The 16610-nt window shown below is 40.1% G+C and overlaps 1 protein-coding gene across 1 annotated transcript in view; it reads left to right on the top strand.

Annotated features, from left to right (window-relative positions):
* LOC122803422 overlaps positions 1-16610 on the top strand; it is a 533519-nt gene that overhangs the window by 400148 nt on the left and 116761 nt on the right. Inside the window, exon 8 of the mRNA XM_044073034.1 lies at positions 9589-9708. Coding sequence (XP_043928969.1) covers positions 9589-9708 — 120 coding nt within the window. The remainder of the gene's footprint in view (positions 1-9588; positions 9709-16610) is intronic.

Here is a 16610-nt window from a genome sequence, read left to right as displayed (position 1 = left end):
CCCCAGCTGTACTCATTTGCATACAGCATACTCAGAGGTGATCTCTGCTGAACATACAAGGCCCATGTCCAAAACAATATTGATGGATATGCTCCACATAAGCAAAAGCCACTGAGAGCCACATGCTCTGGGATATGTACCTAAATGCAATGATGACTAGGATGTGCTGGAGGGATACATTCCTGACCCGGACACGCACCATGCTTTGGAACATGATTCCTATGTACATCAGGCAGGGACCCTCACTAGCACTCTTCAAGTGATGCCTTGATGGGTGGATGGGAGACAGACATGTACGCCAGGGATCACTGCAGTGGCTCTGCTGTACAGAGGTGCAGGAAATGAATGGCTCTGCTGTTCACAGGCACAGGACACTAACCTAGGGAGGTGCTGCAAGTAAAAACACTGTAGTTAGGCTTACGAATGGACTTGGCCAGACAGCATAGTACCTAACTATGAACCTACGAAGCTATTACATGTCTTTTGTGCAATGATAATTGACTAGCTCTTCCATTTCAATTAGCTAACATGCTGATACACTGGTGACTACAAGTCATATGTATCCTGTTATTGTGTATTGTACATGCCAATAGACATACCTCATGTTTGCATAATATAACAGTAATGCTATGTAAAATGTTAGACATATCTACCTACAATACTGTACATTTCACATTTTTGCAACAATATCCCATAATGCAAAGCATAATTGCACAGCAGGACCACCTTAGACATGTTATTCTCAGTTATACGCCCATACATATGCCTACTGTTACAGTATATCAACATATACAATCCCCTGTTATGGCACGTACTTGTTGGAAAAACCCTGCCACTGACAGTGGCTGGAGTGGAATTGTTGTGTTTAAAGTCCTTATGTTGCATCCCTTGTGGCCTATGAGGTGTTTACCTTGTGCGCCACAGCAGTACACACAATTTCTATGAGCGTTACTATGCTCAACAATGCATCACTACATAATACCTTTTCCCACTATATGCATTGCATACACTTTCATTAATACAGAACAGGCACTACATACACTAACAAACCGAGTGTTCTACATACCTTCTTAGTAGTCCGAGTTGACGATAATATCAGTCCTATTCCTTTTCTGTTTTAATGGTTTTCTCGTATGTACATATGGTTTGAATGTATGACAAGCCATCTTTTTATACGTAGATACCAGTGACATGTGGTATCTTGCCACCAATTGGTGTTCCAGAGTAGATGATTACATGCACATCAGCTGTGCAGCTACTCCATTAGCCAATTACATGGCAACAGTAGGGTATAATTGAATACTGCACTTGGGCGTTGTCCCTTTGCCCTACCTTCGAGGAAGATGGCCTGGATGTGTTATTTGTGATGAATTGCAACAGCTACATGGAGAGACACAGAGATATTTTAACTTCATGGCCCCCGTGGATTGTGTGTAACAGCTAGAGGATGTAGTTCTACATGTGAGTGTAGCTGTTATATCAGCCACCTGATATGGGATTATTAGAAAACAAACCCTGTAACATCGGCATCTGTTCCATTGTACAACAGCAACTATTTCACATAGGGCCATTATAGTGTGTCTCTCACAAGGTATGTTAAGGCTTCTGCAGATGTCATAGAGTGTGTGGATGTTTGTGATGTTATTACAGTCTGTATTGCAATTGTTTCAGGTGTGGGGGAGATGTAGGTGGGTGTACATAGCAGAAGAAGGTGTGTAGGAACTGCATTTATACATATTCCATATGTGTGTGAGGGCTCCTTCCCTAATTGAAGACCTATCATTTAGTAGACTAATACTATGGTTATTGCAGGCTTATTCATTAAGCTATTGTTAATTGGTTCCTATATAGCATGCAGGTGATGTTGGTCCTTCAATCCCTTCGGAAATACATTGGATTGTAATGAAATGTTACTACATGAAAGCTGTCTCGTATATTTCTGTCACAGATATTTGGACTCAATGGAGTTGTGTTGGTGACTGAACCTCTTTGGCTTGGGTTGCCACCTTTTCAAATGGCCATAGTGGGACATTTGCAGGACACACATAGGATTTTAGAGGCCAACACATACCCACGGTCAGTACAAAGTATAGAACTTTACATATATGCCTATATAAAGGCTTATATTCTTGTAGCGGTTTACTTGCTTATCCTGTTTCTTGTTACATGCAGGTATGTTAGATACAGATAACTATTTTATGCAACCATTACATTAACTATGGAGCATGCAGAACGTTTCGAGATTGTAGGACATTAGTATTTGTACTCATTTTGGTCAGGACACTACCGCATATAGAGGGACTGCCCCTCGCAAGGAGGGACAGGTGGTAACCCTATGTTTAGCTCATGTCCATAGCACATATTTGTAATAGTGTATTATATCAATAACCCATGCCTGGGTGTGGGTAATGGTGAATTTACCAGTGGTTGGTGTGGTTTGTTCACAAGAGCAAAGCCCGAGTGGCCAAACAAAGACAACCGTGGGTAAATCCAGCATTACCCACACCCGTGGGTTATTGCTATAATATAGTCTCCATATCCTTTGTTCATAACATTTGGTCGTGGCGGAATTTGTGATTGCTATGGTCCATGTTGCGCACATATTTGAAGACTTCATCTGCTGTATACGGCATACTCATGGATTCAGGAATGCACACACTTCCAACAACCACATTACCGTTAACAGACTCCCAAACCCCACAATATCGAACACTCAAACTCGCAACAGTCAAACTCCCAGAACTAACACAAACACAGAACACACACACGCACATACAGACACACTGCTACCCATCACATCCAAACAAACCATCCTACACTACGTATGGCCAAGTGGCCATGCCCCATACACACCCCATGTGGGTGGCTGCGCCCCCCACACCACACCTACTGTAATAATCTACCTCCGAGATAGCACGAACAGACACATGAAGCAAACACACACACACACACACACACACACACACACACACACACACACACACACACACACACACACACACACATTACAGTCCCACGGAAACACACACCGCACTCAGAAAAACACACACTTACACACTCTACAGCAATCAGAAATACACTTATACACAGTACCTACCTGGACCGCAGCACCAGAAGCACTAACTAAATGTCCCTTAACATCGTGATAATAGTACTCGCGGTTCTAGTGTTCTGGTACTGTGGTCTTTCGGTCTTTAAGTCTTGTAATTATGCGTGTCAGTATGTAAAGCTTTCGGTATTTGGTAGTATCCTATTTATATGTACCTCCATGGTTGTGTACATGTTGTTAACCTATCTATATATTTGCATATATATGTATATCCCTATATATCAACATATATCTCTCTATCACCCTTTCTCTCTCTCTCTCTCTATATATATATATATATATATATATATATATATATACAGAGAGAGAGAGAGAACACACCTTTCGTTAGGTACATGGCGGTGTATACTATTTCCCGAACTCTGCCCTTTTGTGTTTTAACCTGTCACAATACACACCTGCCATTGGTACATCTCAGGTAGCTTAGTGGTAGGTGATTGTGTACATGGTTGCGTGTTCTACTCCTGCCAGTGGTCGTTTTACCTCTCAGAGCATGCACTATTGGTACAAGGGTGAATAACGTAGATTTCAATGGTTCTGGCCAGCTTTGCCCATGATCTGCATGATATTCAGCAAAGCTTAGACCTATTTTGCACATATCCATGTAGTCATCTTTAAACTATGCTTACCGGCACTTGCTGTTGCATAAACCTGCTAACATGTGCATAAATGTGCTCTAATGACCTGCATCCAACATCCATTATTCGGGACATCCGAATTACATAACAGCCCTTGCAGGTCATGGAACCGGGAACATGCATGAGATAGTCAGTGGTTTTACCACTGGGGCATCTGGGATATGTGCAAGTGTTATGGTGTTTAGTATGTGGACTGTACTACGGCTGTTCCTCCATACTGCAAAGAAATGTGTAACTCAGTTAGTTTACATATGGATGATACCTATTAATAGTATGTCCAAGTGATGCTTAATGGATGTGCTCCAGCTATGGGAATCCATGTCACAGTGAGCCACACTCTGTAATGTGCTACACCTTGCCACAGCCATAACTGGAGAATGCTAGGGTGACAGGTACCTGTCATGGGTACTCCCCATGCTTTGGAACTACATCCCTGATTACATTATATGGAGCCCCTCATTAACACACCAGGGAATCCTTGCAGAGTGGGTGGGGAACAGTGCTTACTCCCCAGGGATCCCACAATTGGCTCTGCTCCACAGAGGGACAGTTAGTTAATCAATGGGGTGGTGACAGCAGACACATTTTGGCTAGGCTGATGAATGGCCTCTGACAATCAGTCATGTGCCTACCGATGTACCTAGGAACCTATACATACAGTATCAACACATGCTGTTAGCTTAATTTACTGTTCAGGTGTTGGCTTACCTTGTACCAATAGCTGTTGTGTGTGCAATAGTGGAGGGCTGCCTATGTAGGATGCACACAGTAGACCATCTATACATGACAATTTACAGGTGGTCGTGTGTGTGTGCCATCCATTTTACTGTGTGTGCAGGTGGAGAAGTGTGTCAGTCCACAGAGGCCTACACTGTCAGTGTATGTGCTATATGTTCCCTCTTTGCCAAGGCATGGGCATATTGGGCACTCCTCCGTCTGCCTACTGGGGCTGGCACAGGGTGTTCATGGTCTGAATCCCTCTGTGCCTGTGATGCCTTTGGCAATTGCGGTGACCTGTGAGGGTCTTCACTATTATGTCCCTGCTGCGGCTGTTTCCCTAGGATCATATTATTTAGCATGGCACATACTATGAAGATGTGGGCACACGTGCCTGGAGAGTACTGCAAAGCTCCACCAGATATGTCCAAGCAATGGAACCATGATTTCAGCATCCCAAACACACGCTCTATGATGATTCTGGTTTGTGCGTGTGCCTCATTATGGTGTTCTTGCATGGGTGTGTTTGCATTTCTGATGGGAGTCATCATCCATGGCTCCTGTGCATAGCCAGCATCCCCCACAAGGTGGCCATATGGGATGTCCTCCCTGACAAATACCTGGTACAGCTGCGAGGCATGTTAGATGTGGGAGTCATGGTAGCTTCCAGGGCTGCCAGCACACACATCCGTGAGAATGCCCTGGGCATTGCACACGACCTGGCAGTTGATGGAGTGGTATCCCTTGTGGTTTATGTAGCACCTACCATGCTCACCAGGTGGTGACTTGATATGTATGTGCGTGCAGTCTATTGCACCCAGTACCTCCGGGTAGTCTGCCACATGGTGGAAGAGGCGCATATTGCTGGTCAACTCCTCCTGAGTTCGGGGGAAGTATATATGCTCATTGGCATGTGGTAACATGACATCCAGGAACTGGTGGAGTACCCTGGATGCTGATGCCTGTGAGATCCCCATGATATCTCCAGCTGGCCTTTGAAAGGTACCTGTGGCTAGTATTCTCAAGCTTACACATACCTTCGTGTCCACTGGGATGGGTTCCCCTCTGTTGTTTCTGGCTCTGAGGTGTGGTCGGCACAGCTCAACGATTTGCTGTATGATGTCCCTGTCCACCCTGTAACGCTCTACTATCTCCAGATCATCTAGCCCCTGTTAGGTTACCCTTGGTCTGAAAACTCTTCTCCTCCTCCGGGGCCTGATGTGGTCATCAGCATCATCCTCCATACCACGGTCAGTCTCCAACACATGGTGATGAATCACATCTATGGCAGCTCCCAACAAGTACATTGTAAAAGTTCCCCATCTGTTTACACCGATGGTGCAGTCTTTGGGAATACATGAGTGTGTGTGAGGTGCCTTCACACTTTATACTATTGTGCTTTGGACACTGATGATGTCATAGGGTGTGTATGTACAATCTGAGCTGCAGGGTATCTTACTTATGTGTTTTACTGCAGGTACTGCTACTGTGGTGCCTTTGGTGTTGAATTACATTTAGCTGCCATGGATCACCTCTTGCCCTTGCCTTCACTTTTCATAATGATTTCCCTCCCGTTGTCAGGCATGCATCCAGCAGCCTGCTTTCTTGTTTTGTACTTTCCCAACCCAGGATTGTGTTGTGAAATGTGTTCTATAGCTGACCTACTGCAGGTTTGCTTTGCTCTGCGGTGACAGTTCTCTTTTCTTTGCAATCCGGCACATCCCCTATCCTATTCTGTAGGTTGCTACTAGCAGCCTTGTTAGCTACCGTCAATGGCCCACTGTGAGTTAATAGGTGTTAATTACTAAGATGTACTCCAATTACCCTACTGCGGCATTTCCTTATTGTCTTCCCGTAACCTTCCTGTTTCAGCTGTGGTGCGCTCCGCGTACAGCCGTTTACCGGGTTTCAAGCGCGTTGTCATCCATGTACACATGCACTTTCGGTCACCATGTGTGCTCTCAGCTAAGCAAAGCTATGGCTACATCCACACCCTTATCCTGCGGCTTTGCTTAGCAAAGGGCAACCCAGATTAGCAATGCTCCAATGTGCTTACAGCTGCGGTGGCACACCCCACTGCTGATGTCATGTATACCTCCAGGCCACTCCTCGGTGTTGTACTGCTGCACCGTATTGTACATCCTTAGGCCGGCGGGACATTTGCGATTCAGTATGACTTGCCTCATTTGCATGGCATTGACTACTAATTCATAGTTACCGCGCCGAACACTGTCACAGACCCTTAGCAACCCTTGTACCTTGGTTGTGGTGTAGCATGCATACCATTGACTATTATGGCGAAATCGTGATTTATGTTACATTGCAATTTTATGACAACTGTATATATTTTCCTTGTGTTCCCGTTTGCGCACACATGCCCTGCGGTTGTACTTTGCGTTAGTGTGGCCATGACATTAAATGTTATTTTTCATGCGTTGTGCATGTTTTTTTATGCCATTGGCTGTATATTTAGCATACCATTGACTATTATGGCGAAATCGTGATTTATGTTACATTGCAATTTTATGACAACTGTATATATTTTCCTTGTGTTCCCGTTTGCGCACACATGCCCTGCGGTTGTACTTTGCGTTAGTGTGGCCATGACATTAAATGTTATTTTTCATGCGTTGTGCATGTTTTTTTATGCCATTGGCTGTATATTTAGCCATTGGCATATGTTAACTTTGTAATACATAAGTTTGGTCCGCTTTCATGGCTCCGATGTTATGTTTGGAAAAATTTAAACCGTTTTTTTTTTTTTTTTTTTGGTTTATATTTCTGTATGCTTAGGCTATGCCTGCACCACTTCACGAATCGCTGTGTACCTTCATTTGCATGCTGCACTACTGTGCATGGGGTGATTAGCATACATGAGCCGAGAGTTGCGCAGATCTGGCGTACGCTGGTAGTGCACGTAGAATTGGATTGTACCTGAATCGCTCGGCGGCCTTATTTGGCTTTATACCACCTACACAACGCCTGTGCCTGGAGCAAGCTTCATGAATCTCGGGGTGTATGATTACATCTTAATGAAGTACACTGATAACAGTTTCTTTATCTATTAAGCCAGATTTTTTTTTTACTTCTTTCATAGAAAATGGAAAAAATCTTTCTCCTCATATTTTAAAAAGTATTAACTATAGAAAACGTAGGTTCTAACATATTAAAGAAATACGAGTTTTTGTGGAGACTCTTCTCAAGCAAATTGCTGATTAATGGTGACATGAAATGCAAGGTTATTGATCAACGTTTATGTCAAATTTGCAATGTTGCAGAAACCTTTTCATGTATTTTTTAGACTGTTCCAGAATTCAGTTATTTTTTCAAATGCTTTTACGTTCTTATAATGTTGATTTTGTTTTTCCTACCACTAGTGATTCTCTATGGATATTACTATAGGTCTTTGCCTATATTTAAATGTTTGACAGATACAATTTTTGCTGAGGTATTAGGGCATATTTGGTTAGTAGCATGTGACGAATTGTTGTTTTACAAAATTTGGGATTTTGTTTTGATATTGGAAAAGCTAAGAGAATGATTGTGGAAGAAAGGGCCTGTTATTGTAGTACTTTTGTTTATATGTTTATACCCTTGTTGACATGTTACATGATGATTTTGCATGATGACATAATTAAAGACCCTATTGTTTTTGATAGGTGCCCTTTGGATCTTTTACATTCCCTTTTGCTACCAACTGCTCAAGCGATGGGACCTAAGTTTAGCATTTCATCCAAAGGACAATTAATTTGTGGAAAACACTGTCAAGCTGTTTTTCATGAGAATAATTTAAAAAAGTTGTTTTTGTTCGATAGCGTAAATGTTAGGGTCTATATTATAATCGTGAAAGCTGTCTTTCGTGAATAAATGTTCATCAACACATAAACATCGAAGAATGAGAACAGCAAAGTACCAAAAGAGCGAAATGGAGAATGCCGAATGGATTTTCCTGGCCAGCAGGGTGATCATGAGTATGAGTAAATTAATTATTTTCCCCACTGTAGTGCGGTCTCGGAGTTGGTATATATAGGTAGGGGTGTGGGGGGGTGCAGGGGGGTTTGCCCCCCTGCAAAGACATTTGCAAAAGTGTTTTAGATAAGGTTTGTACAGTTAGGTTTACCTTACCTGTATGGTGCTGTTATTTCCGGGAATGCATTTGGCATTCTCCATTTTGCTTTTTTGGTACTTCGCTGTTCTCGTTCTTCGATGTTTATGTGCCGATGAACATGTATTCATGAAAGACAGCTTTTGCGATTATAATATAGACCCTAAATGTTAACCATTGGTTTACAGCTACTTCTGTTACTACTTGTTGCTGCTTCTACCTGTATGAGGTTTCTGGTTTGGTTCCAGCAGCAGACATATTAGTCAGAGTGTATTACCCAGTCTTATGTGCATTGTTCCCAGCTACCTCAGAAGTTTATAAAAGGTGATCATACTTTGAGGTGTTTGACAATAATCTCATCTGAAAGTATGGATAATGCGAGCTTGAGAAAGTAGACTAGCTCATGTTAGAAGTAAAGCTTGGTCTCACACAAGCAGTATAATTCTACCAAAAATTCAAACAGAGAAATAACACAAGGCAAATGTAGGATTAAAGTAGGTAATTAGGAGTATGAGTCTGAACCTTTATTGTCCCACAAGAAAACACTAAGAGAGTAGCTGGCATGCTTTCTTAATCATTTCTGTATATCTTTTTACAGTTAGGAAAATAGGCTTTAATATGGCAAAGTATGTTGACTGTAACTAAAGACTGAGATCAGTCAGTGGCTACATTTGTTAATAGCTCTGTCTCATATTATATCACAGCAGAGGGCATCATTTCTTGTTATAGTGTCTGTAAAACTGATTACCTTTATGTTACCAGAATGGTCCCCAAAAATCTAGTTAGGAAACACTGTTAAAACATTTGATCAGGGGAGTTCAAAATGAAGTCTTTTTAGGGGATTTATTCTTTTTTTTTTCTTTTCTTTTGTGATCACAATTCACGGATATGTCTTCTTCCCTTGTAGTCTTGTACCCCTAATTGTTCTCAAACAGCAGCTTGCATGCTTCATCTGTAATGAGTGCTATTGTGAATCTATAGTTACTTTGATGCTAACAAAAAATGTCTATTTCTTTCAGGCAGTACATTCATTTGAATCAAGATCAGTCAAAATTAGTAAGTTTTGGACAACAAGGCCTCTGTATGTTGATGAAATGTATTCTCTTACCAGTTCAACTAGTGCAGTCTTGAGACCATCAGTAAGTATAATTATTAACTTGCCTAACTTAATCACTTGCAGTCAAAAAAGCAGAAAGTATGTTTCTCCTCTAATTTTATTTGCTTAGCTCTTCAGCCTGTCTTTACATTTAACTTTGAATCATATGAGGCTGCCCACAAAATTTGTCTTATAGTTCTAAACAGTGGCTAGAACTGTGCATCAGTGTCTTTATGTCATTTTTTAGAATCCACTGGAATATAATCAGAAATAAATTGCTGTATTATTCTTTAAAACAATTTTAGGATATGATTACATAATTAAATGCTCCAATTTGAAATCTAAATTGGAATAGTCAAAGAAAGCTTAAGGCTTGATAATTAAAGTATGGACAGTAAAAAGGCAGGAAAAAAATGAACACTGCACACACCGTACTCTTTCAGTCCTTCATCCTAAACTGTGGGACTCTTTTCCTTCTTCTCATAAGATCATTCCACTTACCCCATTTTCCTTACACAATTAAAAGCACATTTCAGGGCTCTAGGAAAATGCAACTGCTATCTCTCTGGTCATATAACTTGGCCTCTTCATTCCCTTCTTTCATCCACATGCCTTTGCTTTGACTCTATTTTTGATTGTGATTCATTCAGCATTCCAACTCTGATTTCCACTCTATACATAATGCATGTATATATTGTGTTTTTTTTTTAATTCTTGTATATAATGTAATTTACCTGTTGTCTTTATTCCCTCAAGCCAACCATAGTGTTCACTTTGTATATAATATATATATATTGCATTTTGTCATTCACTCTGTATATAATGTCATGTAACTATTGTGTTCTCCCCAGACTGAGACTGAAATGGGTCCAATGAGATCAGTGCTCTACCTCATTTAACAAATTCAAACTAAATAATTAAATAAATGAAAGTATGCAGTATCATATTTACTGAAAAGGATCAGTGATCAAAGAGAAGTTAATGAACGTACAAGAAAAGTTAATGAATATATAACAATAAGTAAGTACTTACATTCAAATCTTGAAATTACAATTGATGAAAGTTTGAGACCAAATACACTACAAGCATATAAAACTGCTTTCCAGCATTGTATATATGTGTGTGTGTGTGTGTGTGTGTGTGTGTGTGTGTGTGTGTGTGTGTGTGTGTGTGTGTGTGTGTATTTGCATGTGTGAGGGAGAGCTTTGAGTTTCAATCCCTGCAATGTGTGTGTGTGTGTGTGTGTGTGTGTGTGTGTGTGGGGGGGGTCTTTACCCTATCACCCCTTTAGCAAATATTCTGCTTTCCAGTTATCACAACACAGAAGTAAGAGCAATTACACCATACATTAATATATTTACTCTTTGAGATCTGTAATTCTGAATTTTATGACTTGAATATCAGTGCAGATAACTTGAAAAGAAGTTAATCATATTATTTGCATCACAGTTAAATATGCCACTATGATAGTGAAACCGGTTAGAATAATTTTGACTGCAGCAAATTTCAAATTACAATGAATATGGATTTTTGAATATTTTTCTTATTTCAAACTGAATACTTTTGTGATAGTAACTAACACAAGTTGGATCTCTGCCAAATCTTTCCAGGCCATCTGTGCCAAGATAGTGAACACCCATCTCCAGTAACCTCAGAGCTAAAAGAGAAAACCCATTCAAAAGAAATATATAAAGCCATCTTTAGTACGTAAGTCACCACATCCCCTCAAATGAATAGGAAACAGTTCACTCAAATAAAAAAAAAATAAACATAATTGGAAATCAGAGGGTTTATGTCAGATAATATATGAAATACTTTTTACTCTATCATTGTGACTTATCCCCTAACCTCAGAGTGCAGATATCAAACCTTAATGTACTCCATATGGATCCCAACCTTGAGCATTGCATGTTAAGGTGGGGAATCTAAAAATGTATTGTCTAAAATACAAGATATTTTAAATTTCAACCATGTCATCACTAAAATAATATTACTTTACTAGTGTTAGCAAAAGTCAATGTTCACACTAACCATGGAAAGCCTTACACTGCATTTCTAACATTAACCAAAAAAAACAATGTCTTAGCCAACCATGAAAATTTCCCCTCACAATGAAAGTAATAAAAAGTCCCAATAAGTACTTCATTATCAAATGCAATGAAAACCAAACAAAAAATACACATTAAAATCAGTACTAAGCATGACAGCTCCAACTTCTCACAGAAAACCATTATACAAAAACCTAAATAAATGCACATTTCCTTCAGTATATTAAATACATACAATCATTTACATGCAATAATAATAATATGAAATGTAACAAATGTAAAATCTGCATATCTAATTCCCATAGACAGTCACACAAAATGGCACCCCAGTGATCCTGAATCTTCAACAAAAAAATGTAGCTGTTTACAGAAAGAAATAACCAATGTTTTTCATATTGATCCTGCCAAGGATATAACAGCCAGCCAGCTTTCAAAGTTACAGGGCACCTACCAAGCACCCCAACTATCAAGCAGCTCAAGCTAAGCTGACTAAAAGACAAATGTGGGAGCAAAGCCCTTCCGAGCTTTACTGCCACCAAAGAGTATGCTCCTTTGATGTATTTGAGGATCAATGGTTGGCTTGTATTTTTCTTTGCTGGGCAGGTAGATTCCCTTGGAGTAAAACCTTCCATTTTCTTAATTTTTGTTAATATTTTATTAGTTTCATCTTCAGGAAAGTTAATTTAGTGTTAGGAGTATTGCTATTTAACGGACTTCCTGGAGAATATAACATTCTTTTAAACAGAGCACTCATTTCTTTTTGAGTTTGAAGGTAGCATAAACTAATTGAAAACATATTTTCTGTAGAAAATTCATTTTTAGTTTTCCATTTTGGGACTGTCATAATGTTTTAAAGTGCTTTTTGCTGTGTTTTTTCTGTATAAAGAGTAATTCTTGTGGAGTGTTACTTTTACCAGCATTTGCTGCTCGTCTTCCACAGGAAAGAGGCAACATTTTCAGCTTGACTGTGGAACAGACTACTGGTCTGTCTTCCAGCCACAAAATGAAAAACTTAAGCAATCAACATTTGCCACCACAGCAGCTTAGCAATTTGCCTCAGCTGCAGTTGGGTGACTGTACTGTGTCATTTGCTGTACCTCAGACCACTCATCTTTTATGCCAGATCCCTCTGGTGTAGTTGGAGATCCCTTGTTGGGCAAAAGAGAGCTATTCTTGCCAGTCCTAGAAGAGAGAACAAGGAAGGTTTTCCTTTTGTATCAGAATACCGTATCCATCCCCGGAGAAGCATTTGGTAACAATGGTGAAACAGTTGGCCTCATTGTTTCCTGTCAAAAAGAAAAAGAAAGCCAAGCATGTGTCTTTATTTATTTCCAGTTTGATTGCCGGAGAAGTCCACTGAGCCCAAATGTCCCATTTTCAGTTGAGGCCCGGGGACAAAAGCTCCAAGATACATAATACAGTAAAGATACGAAAAATACAAAAGTATACAAGATACATTATATAGAACAGTTTACAAATATGTACATTCAATGTCACGCTAATCAACAAAATTCATTGTGGTTGATCTTCAGGGTTGTACTATACAGATTCATTTGAGCAAACACCCTTATGATGTAAGTGTGGAAACACTTTACATACACACTTTTAAAGTAAATGATGAAACACTTTACATGCACTTGTTTAAAGTGAGATCCTATTTACAATATTTACAAAGTTGGAATCGTGTGATAAGTAGCTATAGGAGTTGCAGAGAGCTTAGATCCACTCATTAGGAAAATAGCTATGGGAGTTATAGAGAGCTTAGGAACCTGGGAGAAAACCTCCTGGGGGCACATACGTAGATAGAATTAGGTAGGTTGAAGGCAAGTACATTTCCATTTAGTGGACAGGTGTTTGAAAAGCTGGGTTTTGAAGTTTTCTGAGTTTGATATAGTTCTTAGAAAGGAAAGGAGAGAATTCCATTTCTTGCCTAGTGAGAAAGAGGGGAGAAGTTGGCCAGCAGAACGTTTGGGTTTGTGGACAGAAATTAAGTTTTGATGTTCAGATCTAAGAGTTCTGTTAGGGGTGTAAGGGGGAAGGATATTTGTTAGAGCTGGACATTTTGTTGGGTGAAATACAAGTCTGTGTGCAGTGGTGAGTTGGAGGTAGTCTAGGTAGTTTGTGAGTTCTAGCCAATTCGGAGATTGTAGGGTAAGGCAGTGATGGGTGGAATTTTCGGATTTGGTGACAAATTTGGAGATTTTATTATAGCAGTTTTCTAGTTTGGAAGTGATGGAGGAGGACACTTTAGTTAGGAGAGGGGCTCTGTATAATAAGGAAGGAAGAAGATAAGTAGTGACCAGGGTATGCCAAGTAGAGTTGGAGAGAAAGAGATTGTTCCTGTAAAGCATACCTAGCTTTTGTTGGGTTTTCTTGATATTATGTTGAATATGGATATCAAACTTGAGGTCTTCATCAATAGTAATGCCAAGTAGTTTAGCAGAAGGAACCACTTCTCTAGGTGAGTTGGTGTGACTAAGGACTTTGAAAGCATTTTTGTTCTAGGAGTAAGTCTTTGTGGGAGGGAAAGTAGAACTTTTGATTTATTTGCATTGAGAGAGAGGTGGTTTTGGCGCATCCAATTTTCAGTAGTTGAAAAAGCAATTTGGGTTTTAATCAGCAGTTCAGTGAGGTTTGAGACAGAGCAGACTAAGGCTGAATCGTCTGCATATTGAATGATTTTGGCATCAGGAATAGCAGTGTGAAAGTTATTGATGAAGATGTTAAAAAGCATAGGCCCAAGGATGGATCCCTGTGGTACACCAGTTGGGGTAGGTATGAAGGAAGAGGTGGAATTCTTCCGTTTGACTGCCTGCAATCTGTCTGACAGGTAACTAGAGAATCAGGATAAAGTGTTTGGTGAGAGATGTAGGTTTGAGAGATGATAGACAATGTGTTTGTGGGAAATAGTATCGAAAGCTTTAGACACATCGAACAAAGCAGTAGAGACTAAGTGTCCTGAATCTTGGGCTTGATTGACAGTTTCTAGGAAAGAGAGTAGAGCAGTTATAGTGCTATGGCCTGGGCAGAAGCCATGCTGGGTAGGTGTAAGAAGATGGTTTTGGGTCAGGAAAGGCATAAGTTGGAGGTGAATGCACTTTTCTAGGATTCTGGAGATTGGTGAGAGCAGTGCAATAGGGCAGAAGTTTGAGATGCTGGTGTTTTTGCCTCCTTTGTGAAAAGGAAGAATATAAGCTGAGTGCCAGAGTTTGGATACATATGATTCCTTTATAGATCTGTTAATAATGATGCTGACTGGGAGAGCTATATCATCAGCAGCACATTTTAGGAAGGAGGAGGGAATATTGTCTGGAGCATTAGTGCAAGGTTTAAGTTTGGGCAGAAGTCTTTTTATAAAGTTAGTGGAGACAGGTTTGAGCTCGAACATAAGAGGAAGGTTATTAGGGGAGTTAGATGGAGAAGAGTGAAGGACTGGCAGATTGTTGTTGGGGAAAGTCTTGGTCAGGTTAGAAATAGTTTCTATGAAAAATTAGTTAAATTCAGAGCCTAGAGCGAGGTCAGATTTACTTGGGTCAGGACAGGGGTTATTCTTGGAGCCTGGATTGAGAAGTGAGTTTATTGATTTCCAGAATTGCTTGGGGGTTTTATTGTTATTGGACTGGAGCTTAATATAGTAGTATTTTTTGTCCTTAGTAATTAGCTGTTTTGCAAGGTTATGGAGTTGTTTGTATTGGCGCATGATATTGGGCAGTTTATTGTTTTGGTAAAGCTTCTATAATTTGTCCCTTTAAGGTATAATTTGTTTTGTGTCTTTGGATAGCCAAGGAGCTGTAGCTTTGTCAAGAGGAAAGGTGTTTAGAATTTTCCAGTTCATTTATTTGAAAGTATTTGAGAAAGTTGTGGGGTTAAAGCTACTGAGGTTGCGAGTGAGAATATATTGGTGCTGGTTTGGGGTGGAGCTAGTTGAAAGATGAATGAAAGCTGGGAGGTGGTCACTAATGGTGTCAGGAATTGTGCCCGAGTTGGTTAGTTTATTTGGATGGGAGACTAGGATTCAATCAATAGTGGATCCAGGGGTATTTGTTTTGTTGGGTTGGGTGATGGAGAGGATTACTTGAGTAAAGTTATAGAGGTTAATGGATAGGGAAGGAGAGAGCCTATTGACTTTATTCCAGTTAATATTTACATCCACTAGAATGTAAGTTTCATAGTTAATTTCAGTTGAAGCCCATAGGAGAATATCTTCGAGGGTAGAGATGTTGTTACCAGGTGAGATATATAGGGCAATGATGCAGATATTTTGTGTTTATTTATTTTTAGTATACCAGCTGTAAGTTCAGTGTTGTTGAATTGAGGGATTGGAATTTGGAGGGGAATTAATGTAAGAAGGTTAGAGTAGACTAAGGCCGTGCTGCCGCCTTTTTTATTTAATTGGTAATTTCTGAGAGTATGAAATCTTGAGGGCATGATTTTAGAGTCAGAGATATGGGTTTTTTGCCAAGTTTCAGAGATGGCTAAGCTTGAAATTGGTGAATTTTATTAAGACTCTGAGCATTAATAGTGAAGATATTAATGGTGTTGTGGGGGGAGGAAGGAGATAATGGGTAGGTGTTGTCAATAGAGGGACTAGAACCACAGGTGGGATGGATATCACCAGCTAAGACTAGGTTGTTAAAGGAAATAACCTTTAGCCATTTAGGTTTGCAAAGTAGGAGTTTAGGAAAATCTAAGATTAGTTTAGGTGTCAGTATCTTAGCTGTGGATGATGAAGATTTTAGGGTGAAATAGGTGCAGAGGGTTAGGCTGAATAAGGGAAGAGGAGATAGAATGGAAATGAGAGTAGGGTTGAAGGTGAAGGTGGGTTTGTGTGGTAGTTATTGTTAAAGGTAATATTGGACAATCATTGGAGGAATATGATCTGGCATAGCATAAGGGA

This window comes from Protopterus annectens, chromosome 5.part1 (assembly GCF_019279795.1).
Source record: "Protopterus annectens isolate FY-2018-M chromosome 5.part1, PAN1.0, whole genome shotgun sequence".
NCBI lineage: Eukaryota > Metazoa > Chordata > Ceratodontiformes > Protopteridae > Protopterus > Protopterus annectens.
This window is presented reverse-complemented; position numbering and strand designations above follow the sequence as displayed.